We start from the raw sequence: 20309 nt of genomic DNA on the forward strand, positions 1-20309 counted from the left end.
GTTGGGGGGAGTCTCTGCATACACCGTCTATTTATGATGGATGTAGTTAGTCAATACCATCACACGTGGTAAAAATAAAAATAGAAAACATATAGTTTTCATTATCCAGCAGACCCCAGCACACACATCATGCACGGAAGCCACATGAGTCTTCAGACACATTCCCAGGAGAATGACAGGCTGTTAGGAGCTGCTATCCCTTATTATGGAGAGAACGTCTGCACAGCGGTACCACGGCCTCTAGAGGGCAGTGCCGAGCCGGGTGCTTCTCCCATCTTCACTTGGCTCATTAGGAGTCCGCGCGGCCCCTCCCGGGATGAATATTCAGTGATATGCAGATGAGGCGGCGGAGGGTGACTCGGCTGGAGCTGCTGGGCAGGACACTCTGTTTTACCTCACGGTCTATGGCTAAGCGCCGGGTATCAGCCGCCGAGCTCCGGGACAGGTGCTCCGCGGGCGCCTGCTGGCTCCTCCGGGGGAGCAGCGTCTATGATGTGTCCAGCTTTGTTAAGCTTCATCCCGGTGGGGAACAGCTGCTGCAGGACCGAGCCGGGACCGACATCCAGCGGGACCTGGACGGACCCCCGCACCGGCACTCGGACAATGCGCTCCGCTGGTTAGAACAGTATTATGTGGGGGAGATGGAGACGGAGGAGCCCGCACCGCAGGTGAGAGGGAAGCCTGCATGTCTATGGTGGGCTGCATGTCTATGGGGGGCTGCATGTCTATAGGGCTGCACCTATAGAGAGGAACCGGGACATCTATGGAGGCTGCACCTGTAACTTATATAGAGAGGAGCAGGGACATCTATGGAGGCTACACCTGTAACTTATATAGAGAGGAGCAGGGACATCTATGGGGGCTGCACCTGTAACTTATATAGAGAGGAGCAGGGACATCTATGGGGGCTGCACCTGTAACTTATATAGAGAGGAGCAGGGACATCTATGGAGGCTGCACCTGTAACTTATATAGAGAGGAGCAGGGACATCTATAGGGGCTGCACCTGTAACTTATATAGAGAGGAGCAGGGACATCTATGGAGGCTGCACCTGTAACTTATATAGAGAGGAGCAGGGACATCTATAGGGACTACACCTGTAACTTATATAGAGAGGAACCGGGACATCTATGGGGACTACACCTGTTACTTATATAGAGAGGAGCAGGGACATCTATGGAGGCTGCACCTGTAACTTATATAGAGAGGAGCAGGGACATCTATGGAGGCTACACCTGTAACTTATATAGAGAGGAGCAGGGACATCTATGGGGGCTGCACCTGTAACTTATATAGAGAGGAGCAGGGACATCTATGGGGGCTGCACCTGTAACTTATATAGAGAGGAGCAGGGACATCTATAGGGCTGCACCTGTAACTTATATAGAGAGGAACCGGGACATCTATAGGGACTACAACTGTAACTTATATAGAGAGGAGCAGGGACATCTATAGGGACTACACCTGTAACTTATATAGAGAGGAGCCGGGACATCTATGGGGGCTGCACCTGTAACTTATATAGAGAGGAGCAGGGACATCTATGGAGGCTGCACCTGTAACTTATATAGAGAGGAGCAGGGACATCTATAGGGACTACACCTGTAACTTATATAGAGAGGAGCCGGGACATCTATGGGGGCTGCACCTGTAACTTATATAGAGAGGAGCAGGGACATCTATGGGGGCTGCATCTGTAACTTATATAGAGAGGAAGCGGGACATCTATGGGGGCTGCACCTGTAACTTATATAGAGAGGAGCAGGGACATCTTTGGAGGCTACACCTGTAACTTATATAGAGAGGAGCAGGGACATCTATAGGGCTGCACCTGTAACTTATATAGAGAGGAACCGGGACATCTATAGGGACTACAACTGTAACTTATATAGAGAGGAGCAGGGACATCTATAGGGACTACACCTGTAACTTATATAGAGAGGAGCCGGGACATCTATGGGGGCTGCACCTGTAACTTATATAGAGAGGAGCAGGGACATCTATGGGGGCTGCACCTGTAACTTATATAGAGAGGAGCAGGGACATCTATGGAGGCTGCACCTGTAACTTATATAGAGAGGAGCAGGGACATCTACAGGGACTACACCTGTAACTTATATAGAGAGGAGCCGGGACATCTATGGGGGCTGCACCTGTAACTTATATAGAGAGGAGCAGGGACATCTATGGGGGCTGCATCTGTAACTTATATAGAGAGGAGCAGGGACATCTATGGGGGCTGCACCTGTAACTTATATAGAGAGGAGCAGGGACATCTATGGGGTCTGCACCTGTAACTTATATAGAGAGAAGCAGGAACATCTATGGGGGCTGCACCTGTAACTTATATAGAGAGAAGCAGGAACATCTATGGGGACTGCACCTGTAACTTATATAGAGAGGAGCAGGGACATCTATGGGGGCTGCATCTGTAACTTATATAGAGAGGAGCAGGGACATCTATGGGGGCTGCATCTGTAACTTATATAGAGAGGAGCAGGGACATCTATGGAGGCTGCACCTGTAACTTATATAGAGAGAAGCAGGAACATCTATGGGGACTGCACCTGTAACTTATATAGAGAGGAGCAGGGACATCTATGGGGGCTGCACCTGTAACTTATATAGAGAGGAGCAGGGACATCTATGGGGGCTGCATCTGTAACTTATATAGAGAGGAGCAGGGACATCTATGGGGGCTGCATCTGTAACTTATATAGAGAGGAGCAGGGACATCTATGGAGGCTGCACCTGTAACTTATATAGAGAGGAACCGGGACATCTATGGGGGCTGCATCTGTAACTTATATAGAGAGGAGCAGGGATATCTATGGAGGCTACACCTGTAACTTATATAGAGAGGAACCGGGACATCTATGGGGGCTGCACCTGTAACTTATATAGAGAGGAACCGGGACATCTATGGGGGCTGCACCTGTAACTTATATAGAGAGGAACCGGGACATCTATGGGGGCTGCACCTGTAACTTATATAGATAAGAACAGGGATATCTATGGGGGCTGCACCTGTAACTTATATAGAGAGGAGCAGGGACATCTGTGGAGGCTGCACCTGTAACTTATATAGATAAGAACAGGGATATCTATGGGGGCTGCACCTGTAACTTATATAGAGAGGAGCAGGGACATCTGTGGAGGCTGCACCTGTAACTTATATAGATAAGAACAGGGATATCTGTGGGGGCTGCACCTGTAACTTATATAGAGAGGAGCAGGGACATCTATGGGGGCTGCACCTGTAACTTATATAGAGAGGAGCAGGGACATCTGTGGAGGCTGCACCTGTAACTTATATAGAGAGAAGCAGGAACATCTATGGGGACTGCACCTGTAACTTATATAGAGAGGAGCAGGGACATCTATGGGGGCTGCACCTGTAACTTATATAGAGAGGAGCAGGGACATCTATGGGGGCTGCATCTGTAACTTATATAGAGAGGAGCAGGGACATCTATGGGGGCTGCATCTGTAACTTATATAGAGAGGAGCAGGGACATCTATGGAGGCTGCACCTGTAACTTATATAGAGAGGAACCGGGACATCTATGGGGGCTGCACCTGTAACTTATATAGAGAGGAGCAGGGACATCTGTGGAGGCTGCACCTGTAACTTATATAAATAAGAACAGGGATATCTATGGGGGCTGCACCTGTAACTTATATAGAGAGGAGCAGGGACATCTGTGGAGGCTGCACCTGTAACTTATATAGATAAGAACAGGGATATCTATGGGGGCTGCACCTGTAACTTATATAGAGAGGAGCAGGGACATCTATGGGGGCTGCACCTGTAACTTATATAGAGAGGAGCAGGGACATCTGTGGAGGCTGCACCTGTAACTTATATAGATAAGAACAGGGATATCTATGGGGGCTGCACCTGTAACTTATATAGAGAGGAGCAGGGATATCTATGGAGGCTACACCTGTAACTTATATAGAGAGGAACCGGGACATCTATGGGGGCTGCACCTGTAACTTATATAGAGAGGAGCAGGGACATCTGTGGAGGCTGCACCTGTAACTTATATAGATAAGAACAGGGATATCTATGGGGGCTGCACCTGTAACTTATATAGAGAGGAGCAGGGACATCTGTGGAGGCTGCACCTGTAACTTATATAGAGAGGAGCAGGGACATCTATGGGGGCTGCATCTGTAACTTATATAGATAAGAACAGGGATATCTATGGGGGCTGCACCTGTAACTTATATAGAGAGGAGCAGGGACATCTATGGGGGCTGCACCTGTAACTTATATAGAGAGGAGCAGGGACATCTATGGGGGCTGCACCTGTAACTTATATAGAGAGGAGCAGGGACATCTATGGGGGCTGCACCTGTAACTTATATAGAGAGGAACCAGGACATCTATGGGGGCTGCACCTGTAACTTATATAGAGAGGAGCAGGGACATCTTTGGAGGCTGCACCTGTAACTTATATAGAGAGGAGCAGGGACATCTATGGAGGCTGCACCTGTAACTTATATAGAGAGGAGCAGGGACATCTATGGGGGCTGCACCTGTAACTTATATAGAGAGGACCCGGGACATCTATGGGGCTGCACCTGTAACTTATATAGAGAGGAGCAGGGACATCTATGGAGGCTGCACCTGTAACTATATAGAGAGGAGCAGGGACATCTATGGGGGCTGCACCTGTAACTATATAGAGAGGAGCAGGGACATCTATGGGGGCTGCACCTGTAACTTATATAGAGAGGAGCAGGGACATCTATGGGGCTGCACCTGTAACTTATATAGAGAGGAGCAGGGACATCTATGCGGGCTGCACCTGTAACTTATATAGAGAGGAACCGGGACATCTATGGGAGGCTGCACCTCGTAACTTATATAGAGAGGAGCAGGGACATCTATGGGGGCTGCACCTGTAACTTATATAGAGAGGAGCAGGGACATCTATGGGGGCTGCACCTGTAACTTATATAGAGAGGAGCAGGGACATCTATAGGGCTGCACCTGTAACTTATATAGAGAGGAACCGGGACATCTATGGAGGCTGCACCTGTAACTTATATAGAGAGGAGCAGGGACATCTATGGGGACTACACCTGTAACTTATATAGAAGGGAGCAGGGACATCTATGGAGGCTGCACCTGTAACTTATATAGAGAGTAGCAGGGACATCTATGGGGGCTGCACCTGTAACTTATATAGAGAGGAGCAGGGACATCTATGGAGGCTGCACCTGTAACTTATATAGAGAGGAGCAGGGACATCTATGGGGGCTGCACCTGTAACTTATATAGAGAGGAGCAGGGACATCTATGGGGGCTGCACCTGTAACTTATATAGAGAGGAGCAGGGACATCTATGGGGGCTGCATCTGTAACTTATATAGAGAGGAGCAGGTACATCTATGGGGACTACACCTGTAACTTATATAGAGAGGAGCAGGGACATCTATGGGGGCTGCATCTGTAACTTATATAGAGAGGAGCAGGGACATCTATGGAGGCTGCACCTGTAACTTATATAGAGAGGAGCAGGGACATCTATGGGGGCTGCACCTGTAACTTATATAGAGAGGAGCAGGGACATCTAGGGGGCTGCACCTGTAACTTATATAGAGAGGAGCAGGGACATCTATGGGGGCTGCACCTGTAACTTATATAGAGAGGAACCGGGACATCTATGGGGGCTGCACCTGTAACTTATATAGAGAGGAGCAGGGACATCTATGGGGGCTGCACCTGTAACTTATATAGAGAGGAACCGGGACATCTATGGAGGCTGCACCTGTAACTTATATAGAGAGGAGCAGGGACATCTGTGGAGGCTGCACCTGTAACTTATATAGATAAGAACAGGGATATCTATGGGGGCTGCACCTGTAACTTATATAGAGAGGAGCAGGGACATCTGTGGAGGCTGCACCTGTAAGTTATATAGAGAGGAGCAGGGACATCTATGGGGGCTGCATCTGTAACCTATATAGATAAGAACAGGGATATCTATGGGGGCTGCACCTGTAACTTATATAGAGAGGAGCAGGGACATCTATGGGGGCTGCACCTGTAACTTATATAGAGAGGAGCAGGGACATCTATGGGGGCTGCACCTGTAACTTATATAGAGAGGAGCAGGGACATCTATGGGGGCTGCACCTGTAACTTATATAGAGAGGAACCAGGACATCTATGGGGGCTGCACCTGTAACTTATATAGAGAGGAGCAGGGACATCTTTGGAGGCTACACCTGTAACTTATATAGAGAGGAGCAGGGACATCTATGGAGGCTGCACCTGTAACTTATATAGAGAGGAGCAGGGACATCTATGGGGGCTGCACCTGTAACTTATATAGAGAGGAAGCGGGACATCTATGGAGGCTGCACCTGTAACTTATATAGAGAGGAGCAGGGACATCTATGGAGGCTGCACCTGTAACTTATATAGAGAGGAGCAGGGACATCTATGGAGGCTGCACCTGTAACTTATATAGAGAGGAGCAGGGACATCTATGGGGGCTGCACCTGTAACTTATATAGAGAGGAGCAGGGACATCTATGGGGGCTGCACCTGTAACTTATATAGAGAGGAGCAGGGACATCTATGGGGGCTGCACCTGTAACTTATATAGAGAGGAGCAGGGACATCTATGGGGGCTGCACCTGTAACTTATATAGAGAGGAACCGGGACATCTATGGAGGCTGCACCTGTAACTTATATAGAGAGGAGCAGGGACATCTATGGGGGCTGCACCTGTAACTTATATAGAGAGGAACCGGGACATCTATGGGGGCTGCACCTGTAACTTATATAGAGAGGCGCAGGGACATCTATGGGGGCTGCACCTGTAACTTATATAGAGAGGAACCGGGACATCTATGGAGGCTGCAACTGTAACTTATATAGAGAGGAGCAGGTACATCTATGGGGACTACACCTGTAACTTATATAGAAGGGAGCAGGGACATCTATGGAGGCTGCACCTGTAACTTATATAGAGAGGAGCAGGGACATCTATGGGGGCTGCACCTGTAACTTATGTAGAGAGGAGCAGGGACATCTATGGAGGCTGCACCTGTAACTTATATAGAGAGGAGCAGGGACATCTATGGGGGCTGCACCTGTAACTTATATAGAGAGGAGCAGGGACATCTATTGGGGCTGCACCTGTAACTTATATAGAGAGGAGCAGGGACATCTATGGGGGCTGCATCTGTAACTTATATAGAGAGGAGCAGGTACATCTATGGGGACTACACCTGTAACTTATATAGAGAGGAGCAGGGACATCTATGGGGGCTGCAACTGTAACTTATATAGAGAGGAGCAGGGACATCTATGGAGGCTGCACCTGTAACTTATATAGAGAGGAGCAGGGACATCTATGGGGGCTGCACCTGTAACTTATATAGAGAGGAGCAGGGACATCTATGGGGGCTGCACCTGTAACTTATATAGAGAGGAGCAGGGACATCTATGGGGGCTGCACCTGTAACTTATATAGAGAGGAACCGGGACATCTATGGGGGCTGCACCTGTAACTTATATAGAGAGGAGCAGGGACATCTATGGGGGCTGCACCTGTAACTTATATAGAGAGGAGCAGGGACATCTATGGAGGCTGCACCTGTAACTTATATAGAGAGGAGCAGGGACATCTATGGGGGCTGCACCTGTAGCTTATATAGAGAGGCGCAGGGACATCTATGGGGGCTGCACCTGTAACTTATATAGAGAGGAACCGGGACATCTATGGAGGCTGCACCTGTAACTTATATAGAGAGGAGCAGGTACATCTATGGGGACTACACCTGTAACTTATATAGAGAGGAGCAGGGACATCTATGGGGGCTGCATCTGTAACTTATATAGAGAGGAGCAGGGACATCTATGGAGGCTGCACCTGTAACTTATATAGAGAGGAGCAGGGACATCTATGGGGGCTGCACCTGTAACTTATATAGAGAGGAGCAGGGACATCTATGGGGGCTGCACCTGTAGCTTATATAGAGAGGAGCAGGGACATCTATGGAGGCTGCACCTGTAACTTATATAGAGAGGAGCAGGGACATCTATGGGGGCTGCACCTGTAACTTATATAGAGAGGAGCAGGTACATCTATGGAGGCTGCACCTGTAACTTATATAGAGAGGAGCAGGGACATCTATAGGGACTACACCTGTAACTTATATAGAGAGAAGCCGGGACATCTATGGGGGCTGCACCTGTAACTTATATAGAGAGGAGCAGGGACATCTATGGGGGCTGCACCTGTAACTTATATAGAGAGGAGCAGGGACATCTATGGGGGCTGCACCTGTAACTTATATAGAGAGGAGCAGGGACATCTATGGGGGCTGCACCTGTAACTTATATAGAGAGGAGCAGGGACATCTATGGAGGCTGCACCTGTAACTTATATAGAGAGGAGTGGGGATATCTATGGGGGCTGCACCTGTAACTTATATAGAGAGGAGCAGGGATATCTATGGGGGCTGCACCTGTAACTTATATAGAGAGGAGCAGGGACATCTATAGGGAGTACACCTGTAACTTATATAGAGAGATAGAGAGGAGTTACAACAGCTATGGGGGCTGCACCTGTAGAGAGGGGCCGGAACCCATTGAACAGTGTAATAGTACAGGGCTTGCCTGCCTGTGGAAGAGAGTGAAGGGAGCTGCTGTTGAGCATTAACACTACTGTGGTTTTTTTGTGGCCGCTGATCATTTATGTACCCTTTATGTTTATGGGTCATGGGCTTTATGGTGGTTTTACACGGAACAATTTATCGTTCGAATTTGCACGATAACGATCGAATTCGAACGATAATCGTACGTGTAAACGCAGCGAACGATCAAGCGACGAGCGAGAAATCGTTCATTTTAATCTTTCAACATGTTTTCAAATCATCGTTGATCGTTCGCAAAAACTTCGCAGATCGTTCAGTGTAAACAGTCTGTCAACGATTTCACCTATGTGTGAGATAAACGATCTCAAAACGATCGCATAACGATTTTTCCGTACGATGTATCGTTCTGTCTAAACGCTGATCGTTATAAAAAAAACATTGTTCATTCAAAATCGTTAATCGTGCGATCGGGCGAATTATCGCTCCGTGTAAAACCACCATTAGTCTGGTGCTTCTCAGGCCTCACCAACAGGTCATGTTTTGAGGATTTCCCATACAAAGATCACCTGTGAGAATACCTGATGCACTGAAAATAATTATATCACCTGTGAAATACTAAGGAAATCCTCAAAACATGACCTGTTGGTGAGGCCTGAGGACTGGAATTCAGAAGCCCTGCTTTAGTCCACATATTTCAATACATAAGAATTTATATTTATCGGAATAATGGCCTATGTCCAATAAGTAAAGATTAGTTTTTTCCTTATTAGGCAATTACAATACCTTCAAAGTTGTTATACAATAAAGTTGCAGTTTATGAATAAATGATCCATTAGGAGTATGGGTGCGTTTACACAGAGAGATTTTTCTGACAGATTTTTGAAGCCAAAGCAAGGAACAGACTATAACCAGGGAACAGGTCATAAAGGAAAGACTGAGATTTCTCCTCTTTTCAAATCTGTTCCCGGCTTTGGTTTTAAAGATCTGTCAGATAAATCTCTCTGTGTAAAGGCACCCTACAGTGTTCATTGGCTAATTACATTGGACAGATATATTCTGCAATACCACCATTTGTTTTAGGGTAAAATTTTAATATTAGTTTTTCTTAGAATATACATTTATGTCCATTTTTTCATTCATCTCCTAATTAATCTCTCCATTGATCTTTCTTACTGATAATGAATGGAGAGGTGTGTAATTTTTATTATAGGTACACTAGCGCAAACTTTTAAACTGTTTAGGAGCTCCTGACATCATAATTAATCATGATGCTTGAAGCTCCCAGGTTCAGTCCGCAGAACACTGTCCGTGTACGAATGGAACTCTACGAACATGTGAGTGACCCCTTACCCCACAAGGTGGGAATTGCCATGGAGACCCAAAGCTAGGAAGATTGACAGTCAGCTTTTGTTTCTTCCATTTTCTTATAACTGCACCAACAGTTTTTGCCTTCTCACCAAGCTGCTTTCCCATTGTCTTCTAGCCTATCCAGGCCTTTTGCAGGTCTACAGTTTTGTGCCTGGTGTTTTTAGAGAGCTCTTTGGTCTTGGCTAGAGATGAGCGAATCGCTTATCTAAACAAAGTAAAGCGCTCCACTCAAGTTGGCTGGCTGTCAGCGCTGCTCCACTGCCAGCCCCTACACCCCAGATGCCGGGCAAAACATTAATACAATCCTGGGAAACTGGGATGTTTCCCAGGATTAGATCCAGCTTTTCCTTGCATCCTGGGAGGAGTGGTAAGTAGCAGAGCAGCACTGACTGCCAGCCGACTTGATGAGCGGAGCGCTTTGATTCATTTAGATGAGTGATTTGCTTATCTCTAGTCTTGGCAATGGTGAAGAAGTTGTAGTGTTATTGATGAGTTGGTGGGCAGGTGTTTTTATACCGGTGCAATCAATACAGTAGGGCTTCTTAAAGAGAAAAAATAACAGGTCTACAAGAGCCAGAATTCTTTCTGGTTGGTAGGTGATCAAATACTTATTTCATGCTATAAAATGCAAATTAATTATTATAGAATCCTATGTTGTGATTTCTGGAATTAATTTTTAGAGATTTTGTCTCTCACTCCTCTCCATTCTTTGTAGGTGGAAAAAGTTGCAAAATTGGCAGTGTATCAAATACTTATTTTCCCCACTGTATATATAGACACAAAAACACAAGAGTGTAATAGCGCACTACAGATGCTAAAATATACTTTATATATTAGATATGTATACATAGATATTTAGAATGGCAAACTGCTTATAGAATTTTTTTTGGCATACCATTTGATCAAATAGTGTGTACCATCCCACCACGATAAGATGACCTCAGTGGGACCATCATTAGCAGGGTGCCATCAGTCAGGACCTTCTATGATTCAGGATACAGAATTCTCAGACAGTACATGGAATGTACTGGAACTGTGGTCCCAGGCAGCCATGTTGCTTTTTCAGGCTGAGCCTAAGGGCCTTATTCCACGGGCCAAGGAAGGCCCCGATCAACGATGTAAACGCTGCTCGTTTACTGGACCTATTCCACGGCCCAATGATCGTTGAGCGAGGGCTGCAGGGACATCATTACCGATGTCCTTGCAGCCCTTGCAGCATACATTACCTGTCAGGTCTTCTCTACTCTGTCTTCCTCCCCGGGTCCCGCGCGCTCTGGCTTTAGAATGGCCTGTCAGCTGACAGGTGACTCAGCCAATCAAAGGCCGCTGCGGTCCCGGCCTGTGATTGGCTAAGCGCTCCGTCAGCTGACAGGCCATACTGAAGCTAGAGTGCGCGGGACCCGGGGAGGAAGACAGAGCGGAGGAGAAGACCTGTAGCGATGCGCGGTGGGGGATCGATGATTTTAGGTCTGGCCCTAAATGAACGATCAGCCGATGACACGATCATCAGCTGATCGTTCTCTCTATTCCACCAAGCGATAATCGGCCGAATTGGGCCGAATGGGGCCGATTTGTCTGATTATCGTTCCTGTGGAATAGGGCCCTAAGGAGGAGATTTACCAAACGTGGTGTAAAGTGAAACTGGTTCAGTTCCCCCTAGCAACCAATCAGATTCCACCATTCATTCCTCGCAGACTTTTTGGAAAATGAGAGGTGGAATCTGATTGGTTGCTAGGGGCAACTGAGCCAGTTTCACTTTACACCATGTTTGATAAATCTCCCCCTAAGTCTTTGTTTGAGACACCACCTCTAAAGAACTTTTTACACTGGCTGATTATTGGCAAAAAAAATAATCATTAAGTTATTCAAAATTAAGCGATAATCTTCTGGTGTAAATGCGCCAACGATTATACGATGAATGAAAATTTGTTCGCATGTCATTGGTCGCATCTTTTGAGCGGACCTTAAAATCATTGTTAATGTTTCTCAAGGCTTTCAGTGTAAACACGCATCATTCACAGTATATAGATACAAGCACAATTACGAATATTCACAGAATATAGACGAATGCAATTACGATCGCATTTCCATAGCAAATTATACTCTCGTCTAAACACCTATCGTTTGAAACAGTGCTTCTCAAACTGTGAGGCGGCCTCACCAGTGCAGCGCCCCCTAGTTGTTGGTGAGGCATAGCTGGGGGGACAGTTTTCACAAAAGTGACTATAAGCTTCACAGTCCTTTGTCTGACTGCAACAATCTTTGGTTTACAAACATTATTTACTCATTTTGTACTTATGTTAATGTTATACAGAGTTTAGGAGCCAAATGAAGGGTAGACTGAGCAATAGTTTTTATTTTTGCATGGACCTCTACCACAAATGGTGAGGCCCCGGCATCCCCTTGGTCTGTCTGGTGAGGCCTAGTAGAAAAAGTTTGAGAAGTGCTGGTTTAAAACTCAAAATCTTGTCGTTTAAGCGATTTATCTGTGCCTGTAAAAGGACCCTAACAGCACCACTTTCAGCAAATACTGAGCAACAGGAACACAGCACAGGAAACAACATTATTTTCTCTTTTAACACAATTTTACCCACCAGAACATTTTTCAATGGCTGCCTCAGGCCTGGACCTCTGTAAACTCTTACAGTAGGTTTGTGTTTGCTGTACCCCACATTGTGCACATATTTATTCACTTGGCTGCAAACACTCATTTTTAAGTGCAATGCTTTTGGCACTACACCGTACATTGTCATTGTCATTGTCATCATCAGCCCAAAGCAAATAGACAACAGTCCCTGCTGATACTTTCTCCTACTGTAAAATGTCATCCAGGAACCCTGTTCCAGATGTCGGTAACGTAAACGGGAGTTTGGACTGTGCAACTGCAATGTACAATACAATCTGTCATAACATGGCAAATAGAAAGCAAATTTACTCTGTAAGGCCCCGAACATGTTCATTCTTCAGCGCGTACAGAGCAGGAGCGCGCGCCTCCCATAGACTCCCATTATGAGCGGGAGGCTAACGGCATTCCGCGGCGGACAATTCCGTTGCGGAATTCCGCTACCTTTACTCAGTGGGAACGGGGCCTAAATGGGCATGTGAGGATTACACTTCTCCCTCTTCCTCACAGGTTTACCTGGAATGGCCAGCTGTAGGGTGTAACTTTGAGAGCTCAGGTTATGACAAATGTGTGACCGCACCTGGCACATACTCAGCCAGTTTCATGATGATATATGATGGTATAGTAATCTCTGAGCCTATATAATCTGTTGTGTCCAGAAGTTCACTATAGCTGTTCAGCTGATTAAGCAGAACATCAGCTGATAGCGACCAATGCCACACTAAGGCTGCATTCCCACGTTCCGTGATCCTAACGGATGACGGACGTGGAATGCATGTACCGGAGTCCCCCCGCGCCCGGACGGCATCTGTAATTAGATGCTGGGAGCGGGGGAGACTGTATTCATAAGCGCTGTAATGAATCAGCCGCGCGGTGCTGTTACTACAGCCGGCGCTTATGAATACAGTCTCCCCCGCTCCCAGCATCTAATTACAGATGCTGTCCGGGCGCGGGGGGACTCCGGTACATGCATTCCACGTCCGTGATCCGTCAGGATCACGGAACGTGGGAATGCAGCCTAAGGCTATGTTCACACAACATATATTTTCGTAAAATCATGGCCCTTGTTACGAGAATATATATTGCATTGCTGTCTATGGGATGCCGGGTGGAGCGTATACGTGTGGTATACACTCCGGCCGGAATCCCTAGCGGCGCCGCAAACAACTGACATGTCAGTTTTCTGCAGCCGCTATTCATTGAATAGCGGCCGTAGAAAACCATGTCAGTGCACACTATGCAGCGATCGGCTCTGGCCGCTTGCTCCATAGCGTGCAGTGTAGCAGAAACCTACGGCCGAAAAGACCGTCCGTCCGGTACTGCAGTACCGACTGGGATGATCTTTTCACAAACAGGCTGTTCTGTGACCCGCTGGGTCACGGAACGGCCGGTCTTATACAGCGTGTGCACATGGCCTAAGGCTGTGTTCACACATTGCGCTTTCATTGCGTTACTGCATCATTGTTGTAAAGATGCTGCAGTGTCACAATGGTACTGGCAATGAAATTCCATGTGTGAACACAGCCTAACTCGCATGTCAGGGTATAGTCTACCATAGTACTGGTGGTCTCTTTTTATTTTTACAAAAATCCTTTTTTTTTGTTTAAATGGGAATACCCCTTAAAGTACATACACCACCATCCTGAGACCCAGGAACCCATGTCCAGTGATGGCATGGGGATGAAGCAAATATACTTTTTTATTTTTCTATTAGCCATAAGTTCCTAAATCTTTTCTTACAGAATATGCATGGCCTGGGGGCAAATTTAGGTCCAACACCTTTTCCATAAAGGTTGGTTATACATCTTCCTTTAACTTTTTGTTTGGAGACAAACATTCCCCTCAAGATGTTGCTCACTTCTGCTAATAAGGGCTCTAGGCTGGAAGGAGACTAGCACAGCTTTAAAGAGAATGTCCAGCATAAACTAAAAACTATGATGCTGCCTTCATGCGGAGGCTTCATTCATATTTTTTAGAGGTCAAAGCTCCTATTCATAGCATGTACCTGGACATCCTTATCCTCAAGATTGACAAATGTGGGTATAGTAAGCTGTACTTAATGGCGACTATTAGACATTGATTCCAGTTTGGACATGTCTCTTTAACACAACTCAATCCGTTGTGTGCTAATTTCTTGTAAATAGGAATATACAGTAATCGGTGGGGCAAACTGCTGATGCAATACACTGATGTCATATGTAAGTGTAGAGCCTAGAATCGATTTGAAAAGTACACCCCTGACCAAATAGAACTTAGGGCCTTTTTAGATGGCCTGATAGGAGGACGATAAGTGTGATCTGCACTTGATTGCAGAGCGGTAACAGGGCAGCCATTTAAATGCATTTTTATTGGTTGCATGTCCCCTGTTTAAATGTGCACTTTGGCGTGGCTTGCACCTTGGTGCTTAGGAAGTTTTCAGGCATCAAACAATTTAGCTACTAACTCAGCATTCTTCATTGGTTTGCCCGAGGAACCAACAAAGTCCATACTCTCCAAATAGGTCCATAAAAGTGGACAATACCAAAAGTATACCTTAGATCAGTTTGCACAGTTCTATCAGTGCTCCTTTGTGTATTTACTGTTCAGACGAGAGTGGTTGGTTGACTTTTTCCTCATAGTGGGTGACCACAGCCTATCTTGTCCTGTATGATCACTCCTGATGGCACCTTTGTCCACCTATATAAGAAATCACAATCTGTATTCAGAATGGGTCCTTAGTTATATTGTCAAGAACCTACTTTCATCAATTGTCATAGTCTGCCATAGTCTCTCTCCACTATTCGGCCCTGTGGCAGAAGTGTCCCTGGGTTTAAAGCAGTATAATGCTTGAAAGAGATAGTGGAGGACGCGATAATGTTTCATGAGATAAGTCACGCACAGTTGTTTGGCTTGACCTAAGTAGAGAATCTCAGTGACTGAATGGGGGAAACATAAGCATGAGGGTGAGGGCTAAGATAATGTCAGTGACCTTCTCCTTGAGTGGTGGTCCTCTGATAATGGGGTCCACGTTTTGTGGGTGCACAGCCTTACAATGTCCCTCCTTTTCAATACTAATTAACATATTGGCCCAGATTTATCAAAGGGTGTAAAATATAGACAGGTGTAAACTTCCCACAGCGACCAATCACGGATCCTCTTTCATTTTACCAGAGCTGAAAGCTGAGCTGTGATTAGTTGCTGTCGGCAGTTTATACCAGTGTCTATTTTACACCCTTTAATAAATCTCCCTCATTGAGTATACCTACAAATACTTTTAGCATCTTCTACAGACCATTCCCTTTGTTTCCCATAGTAACCAATCACGGCTCAGCTTTCATTTTACCATTCCAAGTTCCTTGGTACAGAGGTGCAGTAACTACAGGGCCCCTTCTATCAGTCTGATGTGCTAATAAGTCAATCACACAGCCAGAGACCTGTCACACAGACATACCATAGCAGGAATGGTTTTCACCAATAACACACAGATAACCTGCACAATATATTAGCTGCGGCTTACGAAACAACTGAGGTAAACCTGTGTGGGTTCCTAGCACATCTATGCAGCTGTACTCTAGCTGTAGCTAAATATGCAGGACATCTGCTGATGGAGACCAATGACCACACTAACACCCATGTCAGGTACGTCATAACCTACCATAGTAGTAGTGGTCCTCTACAGCAAGATACAGAGATACAACACTCAATCAGATGTCAGAAGACGTCACCAGGTTATTTACAGTAAGTATAGACATCACTAACTTGACACCCAGGACACAGAAATTAAGCAAATATACATTATTAGTTTGACATTTCAATCTTCCATAAGTTCCTAATTTTTTTTTCTTATTTAACATGCATGGCCTGTGACCAACCTTACCCCCATCACTTGTCTCAGGAAGGTCTGCCTATCTTCCTCTGACTGTAGTGATTAGCTAAAACGTCCCACAAGTGATTAAACTCATTTGAATACATAGCCGACTTGTGGTCTTGTTGCCGATCCATACCTGTGCTGGGTTGGGAGGGGACAAGACGGATCAAGCCCCCCAAGATTACTTACACCAGGCATCCCACTGAAGGTGCTGCCTTGCAAATATCATTTGAAAGTTTCTTATATTGTATATTTACCATTCTTTAAAGTTTGCTGAAGCGAGCGTGCCTTTTTAAGCTTGCAATTTTAGCCCGTCCGGACATGGGAGTGAATACTTAGGTGACTCCAGGGGAGTTATTTATCAAACTAGTATAAATTAGATCTGGCTCAGCAGCTTCTTCATCCTAATGTCCTACATCAGGGGTGTCAAACTCAAATACACAGTGGGCCAAAATTGAAAAATTTGACAAAGTCGTGGGATAACCTTGATAATTATTGAAGCGCGAATGCGACGGTCCTGGCACTTTCAGAGTAGCGTGCGGTGTACCTGGCACTGTCAGTGGTGTGCGTCTCCCAGCACTGTGCACTATGATAAATGTTATGATAAATTGCTATGATATGATTAAACCCCAACCCATATAATAGCCATAGTGCCCTTGTAGTAGCCAACCCAACCAAAATTGCCGGCATAGTAGCCAGCTCTCCCAGTAGTTCCCAAATAGTAGCCAGCCCTCCAAGTGTCCTATATAGTAGCCAGCCCCCCAAGTGTCCTATAAAGTACCCAGCCCTCCAAAATAGTCTCCTATAGTAGCCAACCCTCCCTAATAGTCTCATATAGTAGCCAGCTCTCCCCTGTAGTCTCATATAGTAGCCAGCCCTCCCCATAGTCTCATATAGTAGCCAACCCACCCCCATAGTCTCATATAGTAGCCAGCCCACCCATAGTCTCTTATATAGTAGCCAGCCCTCCCCTGTAGTCTCATATAGTAGCCACCCCCCCATAGTCTCTTATATAGAAGCCAGCCCTCCCCCATAGTCTCTTATATAGTAGTTAGCCCTCCCCAGTAGTCTCATATAGTAGCCATCCCTCCCTAGTAGTCTCATATAGTAGCCAGCCCTGCCCAGTAGTCTCATATAGTAGCCAGCCCTCCCCAGTAGTCTCATATAGTAGCCAGGCCTCCCCCGTAGTCTTGTTTATAGTAGCCATGGCGGGCCAGATGTAATTCAAACTCTGAATTGCCTGGCGGGCCAAAAGTAATGGCACCACGGGCCAGAGTTTGACATGACTCAGTCAGTGACTACAGCTGTGCCCTGCTGTAATGGGCCTGAGTGGGGCCATGACATCACAGAATCAGGAGCCCAGTGGGGGGACCATGAGCCATGATGCTGCACTGAGGGGGGACTGGGACAGGTAAATAGGACTTCTTTATTATGATCCCACCACCCCTTGTGTCCCCCTGGATTTTTCACTGTTGCCCAGAATACCTCTTTAATTTCTCTCTTAAATACACATGCAGCCTGCTGCAGTCATAGCACAGTGAAAAAAACACATAATCTTCTCCCAGAGGGAAAACACCACATTGAGGACAGAGTTTACTACTACCCTACGTATGGCTTCTTCTCCTCCTTCTCTGTATTACACAGGAGTTATCTTTATATTACACTGCACATATACTGTACAATCATCCAGCATCCAGAAAGAGAACAGCACAGATCTCCTACCAATTTTCCAGACTTTTCCAGCTCAGAAACAAACTGCAAAATAGTGACCGCCAACTTTTCCCTGACCACCCTTATCTAATAGGGCCAGTGCTTTATTACTGATAAATGGAGGAATGCTTCACCCTTTCTAACTAAATGTATGTGAGAAAGTGTTTTTTTCTGGTTTTAATAAATAAGGTCCTTAGATTAATACAACATAAAATATATTAATGAGGGACATTTATAAAATGTATATGAAAACTCAATTATAAAATTTTGAATTCACCAACCTCTCCTGGCTCGAATACTCTCAGCTTAGCTCTTACCTTGGCCCTCGTGGAGGCTGCAGCTCTCGCATCTACCCCTACTTCCTTTGAATCCCTGTTCCTTTTGGACTCTCCTCCTGAGCACTCCATCTCTGTGATATACCACCTCCTTCAGCAGGAAGGGGGAGACGATCCCCCTGGGTTCTGGGCCTCGTGGGAGAAAGATTTGTCAGCCACATTCTCCCCAGATGACAGGCAGAAGGCACACATTTTCACACATAAACTGTCCACTGCCTGTTCTGCCCAGGAACAGAATTATAAAGTTCTTTCCCAATGGTACCGGGTCCAAACAAAAGTTCATTCCATGTTCCCGTCAGTGCCGGATCTTTGCTGTCGGTGCAACAGTGAGAGGGGCACTATGCTCCACATGTGGTGGGGGTGTGACAAGCTGACTCCGTTCTGGTCAGGTGTTTTTGATGCCTTCCGGGCGATTTCGGGGCAGACGGCGCCTAGGACGCCCCAGGTGGCACTTCTCTCTATACTCCCTGGTGCTATAGGCCGACAGAAAAAGAGTATCCTGCGCTTCTGTCTGTCTGCAGCTCGGACAGTTATTCCTCGCCATTGGCGCTCCACACAGGTTTCCACCCTAGCGGAGTGGCAGGCTGAAATGTCACACCTCCACCGTATGGAGGAATTGTCTGCTGAGGCCTCGGGATCCAATAAAAGGTACAAGACGGTATGGTTGCCTTGGCTGCTTTTCCGGGATACTCCTGCCTTTCAGACATTGTTTACTGTTGGGGTACCTCCTGAGTTACTCACTTAATTGACCACCGCTCTCTTCCCCGTGGGGAGATGGTCCCCTTGGTCAGGGCAAGCACCCCCCTCACCCCCTTTCATTCCCACCTTCCCTTCCCTGGCCCCCCTTCTTATTTCCCTATTTTTGTACTTCCTTCTGTACCTCTTTCTACTCACTTTTTCCGATAAGTTTCTCTGCTGAAATCTCATGAACAAAGAAAAAACTCAGCTCACCATAGGTGGTTTGTTGTGTGATGGTGGACGTTCAGGCAGGAGCAAGTGGAGTAGTAGCGGGCCGCACCCGGTAATAATAGTAAGAAGGAGGAGAAGATCCACAGCGTCCAAAAAAAGTTTTGTTGTCTTTATTATGAGGCATACAAAAAGTTACAAAAGACAAAAACGTAGGCCGACGTTTTTATCTTTTGTAACTTTTTATATGCCTCTTAATAAAGACAACAAAACTTTTTTTGGAATGCTGTTGATCTTCTCCTCCTTCTTACTATTCTCTGCTGAAATGTCTATGTTCCGTGGGATGCTCCTCGAGCGCGTTATAGTTCCTCATCACTCAGCTATCATTTGGCTTGGGGGGCTTACTGGCCTTGGGTCCTGCCTCCTAGGTATAACGCCACGTGTTTTTTTCCAGACTCGACTCCAGCCAAAACTGAGGCCGCAAGTTTCTAGTGGTCCATAGATGAAGTAATGTAGCAGGTCTCACAAAGTAATAACAAAGGTGAAAGTGATTTCTATTACAAATGGGTGTGGCTGTGTGGTAAAGGATACAGGTAAGTGCAGGGCTTAGGTACTGTGTCCATGTGGGTGTGTGCCGTGTCTATGACAAATGCAGCATGAGCGTGAAATAGGAGTGTGAAACAAACCGACCACGTAACTCTCATGGAACTGGTTGTGTAAGCGCTTCATGGTCCAGTGGCTGATAGCCAGCCTGTGTTGTGTGACGCAATGTCTCTTATCTCAGATGACTTTTACATAAGACCCAATTTCATCAATGATTCGAGGATTTTAGATAACTGACAGAAATGCAGCGTTACATTTTTTGCATGCTTTAACCCGAGCCACCAGTTAGC

At 46.2% G+C, this 20309-nt stretch overlaps 1 protein-coding gene across 1 annotated transcript in view; it reads left to right on the forward strand.

The window, feature by feature from the left end:
- The first annotated feature begins 377 nt into the window (after positions 1–377).
- Positions 378–20309, forward strand: part of FA2H (fatty acid 2-hydroxylase) — a 58753-nt gene continuing 38821 nt past the window's right edge. Inside the window, exon 1 of the mRNA XM_069966276.1 lies at positions 378–668. Coding sequence (XP_069822377.1) covers positions 405–668 — 264 coding nt within the window. The 5' untranslated portion in view covers positions 378–404. The remainder of the gene's footprint in view (positions 669–20309) is intronic.

Source organism: Dendropsophus ebraccatus, chromosome 4 (assembly GCF_027789765.1).
Source record: "Dendropsophus ebraccatus isolate aDenEbr1 chromosome 4, aDenEbr1.pat, whole genome shotgun sequence".
NCBI classification, from domain to species: Eukaryota; Metazoa; Chordata; class Amphibia; order Anura; family Hylidae; genus Dendropsophus; species Dendropsophus ebraccatus.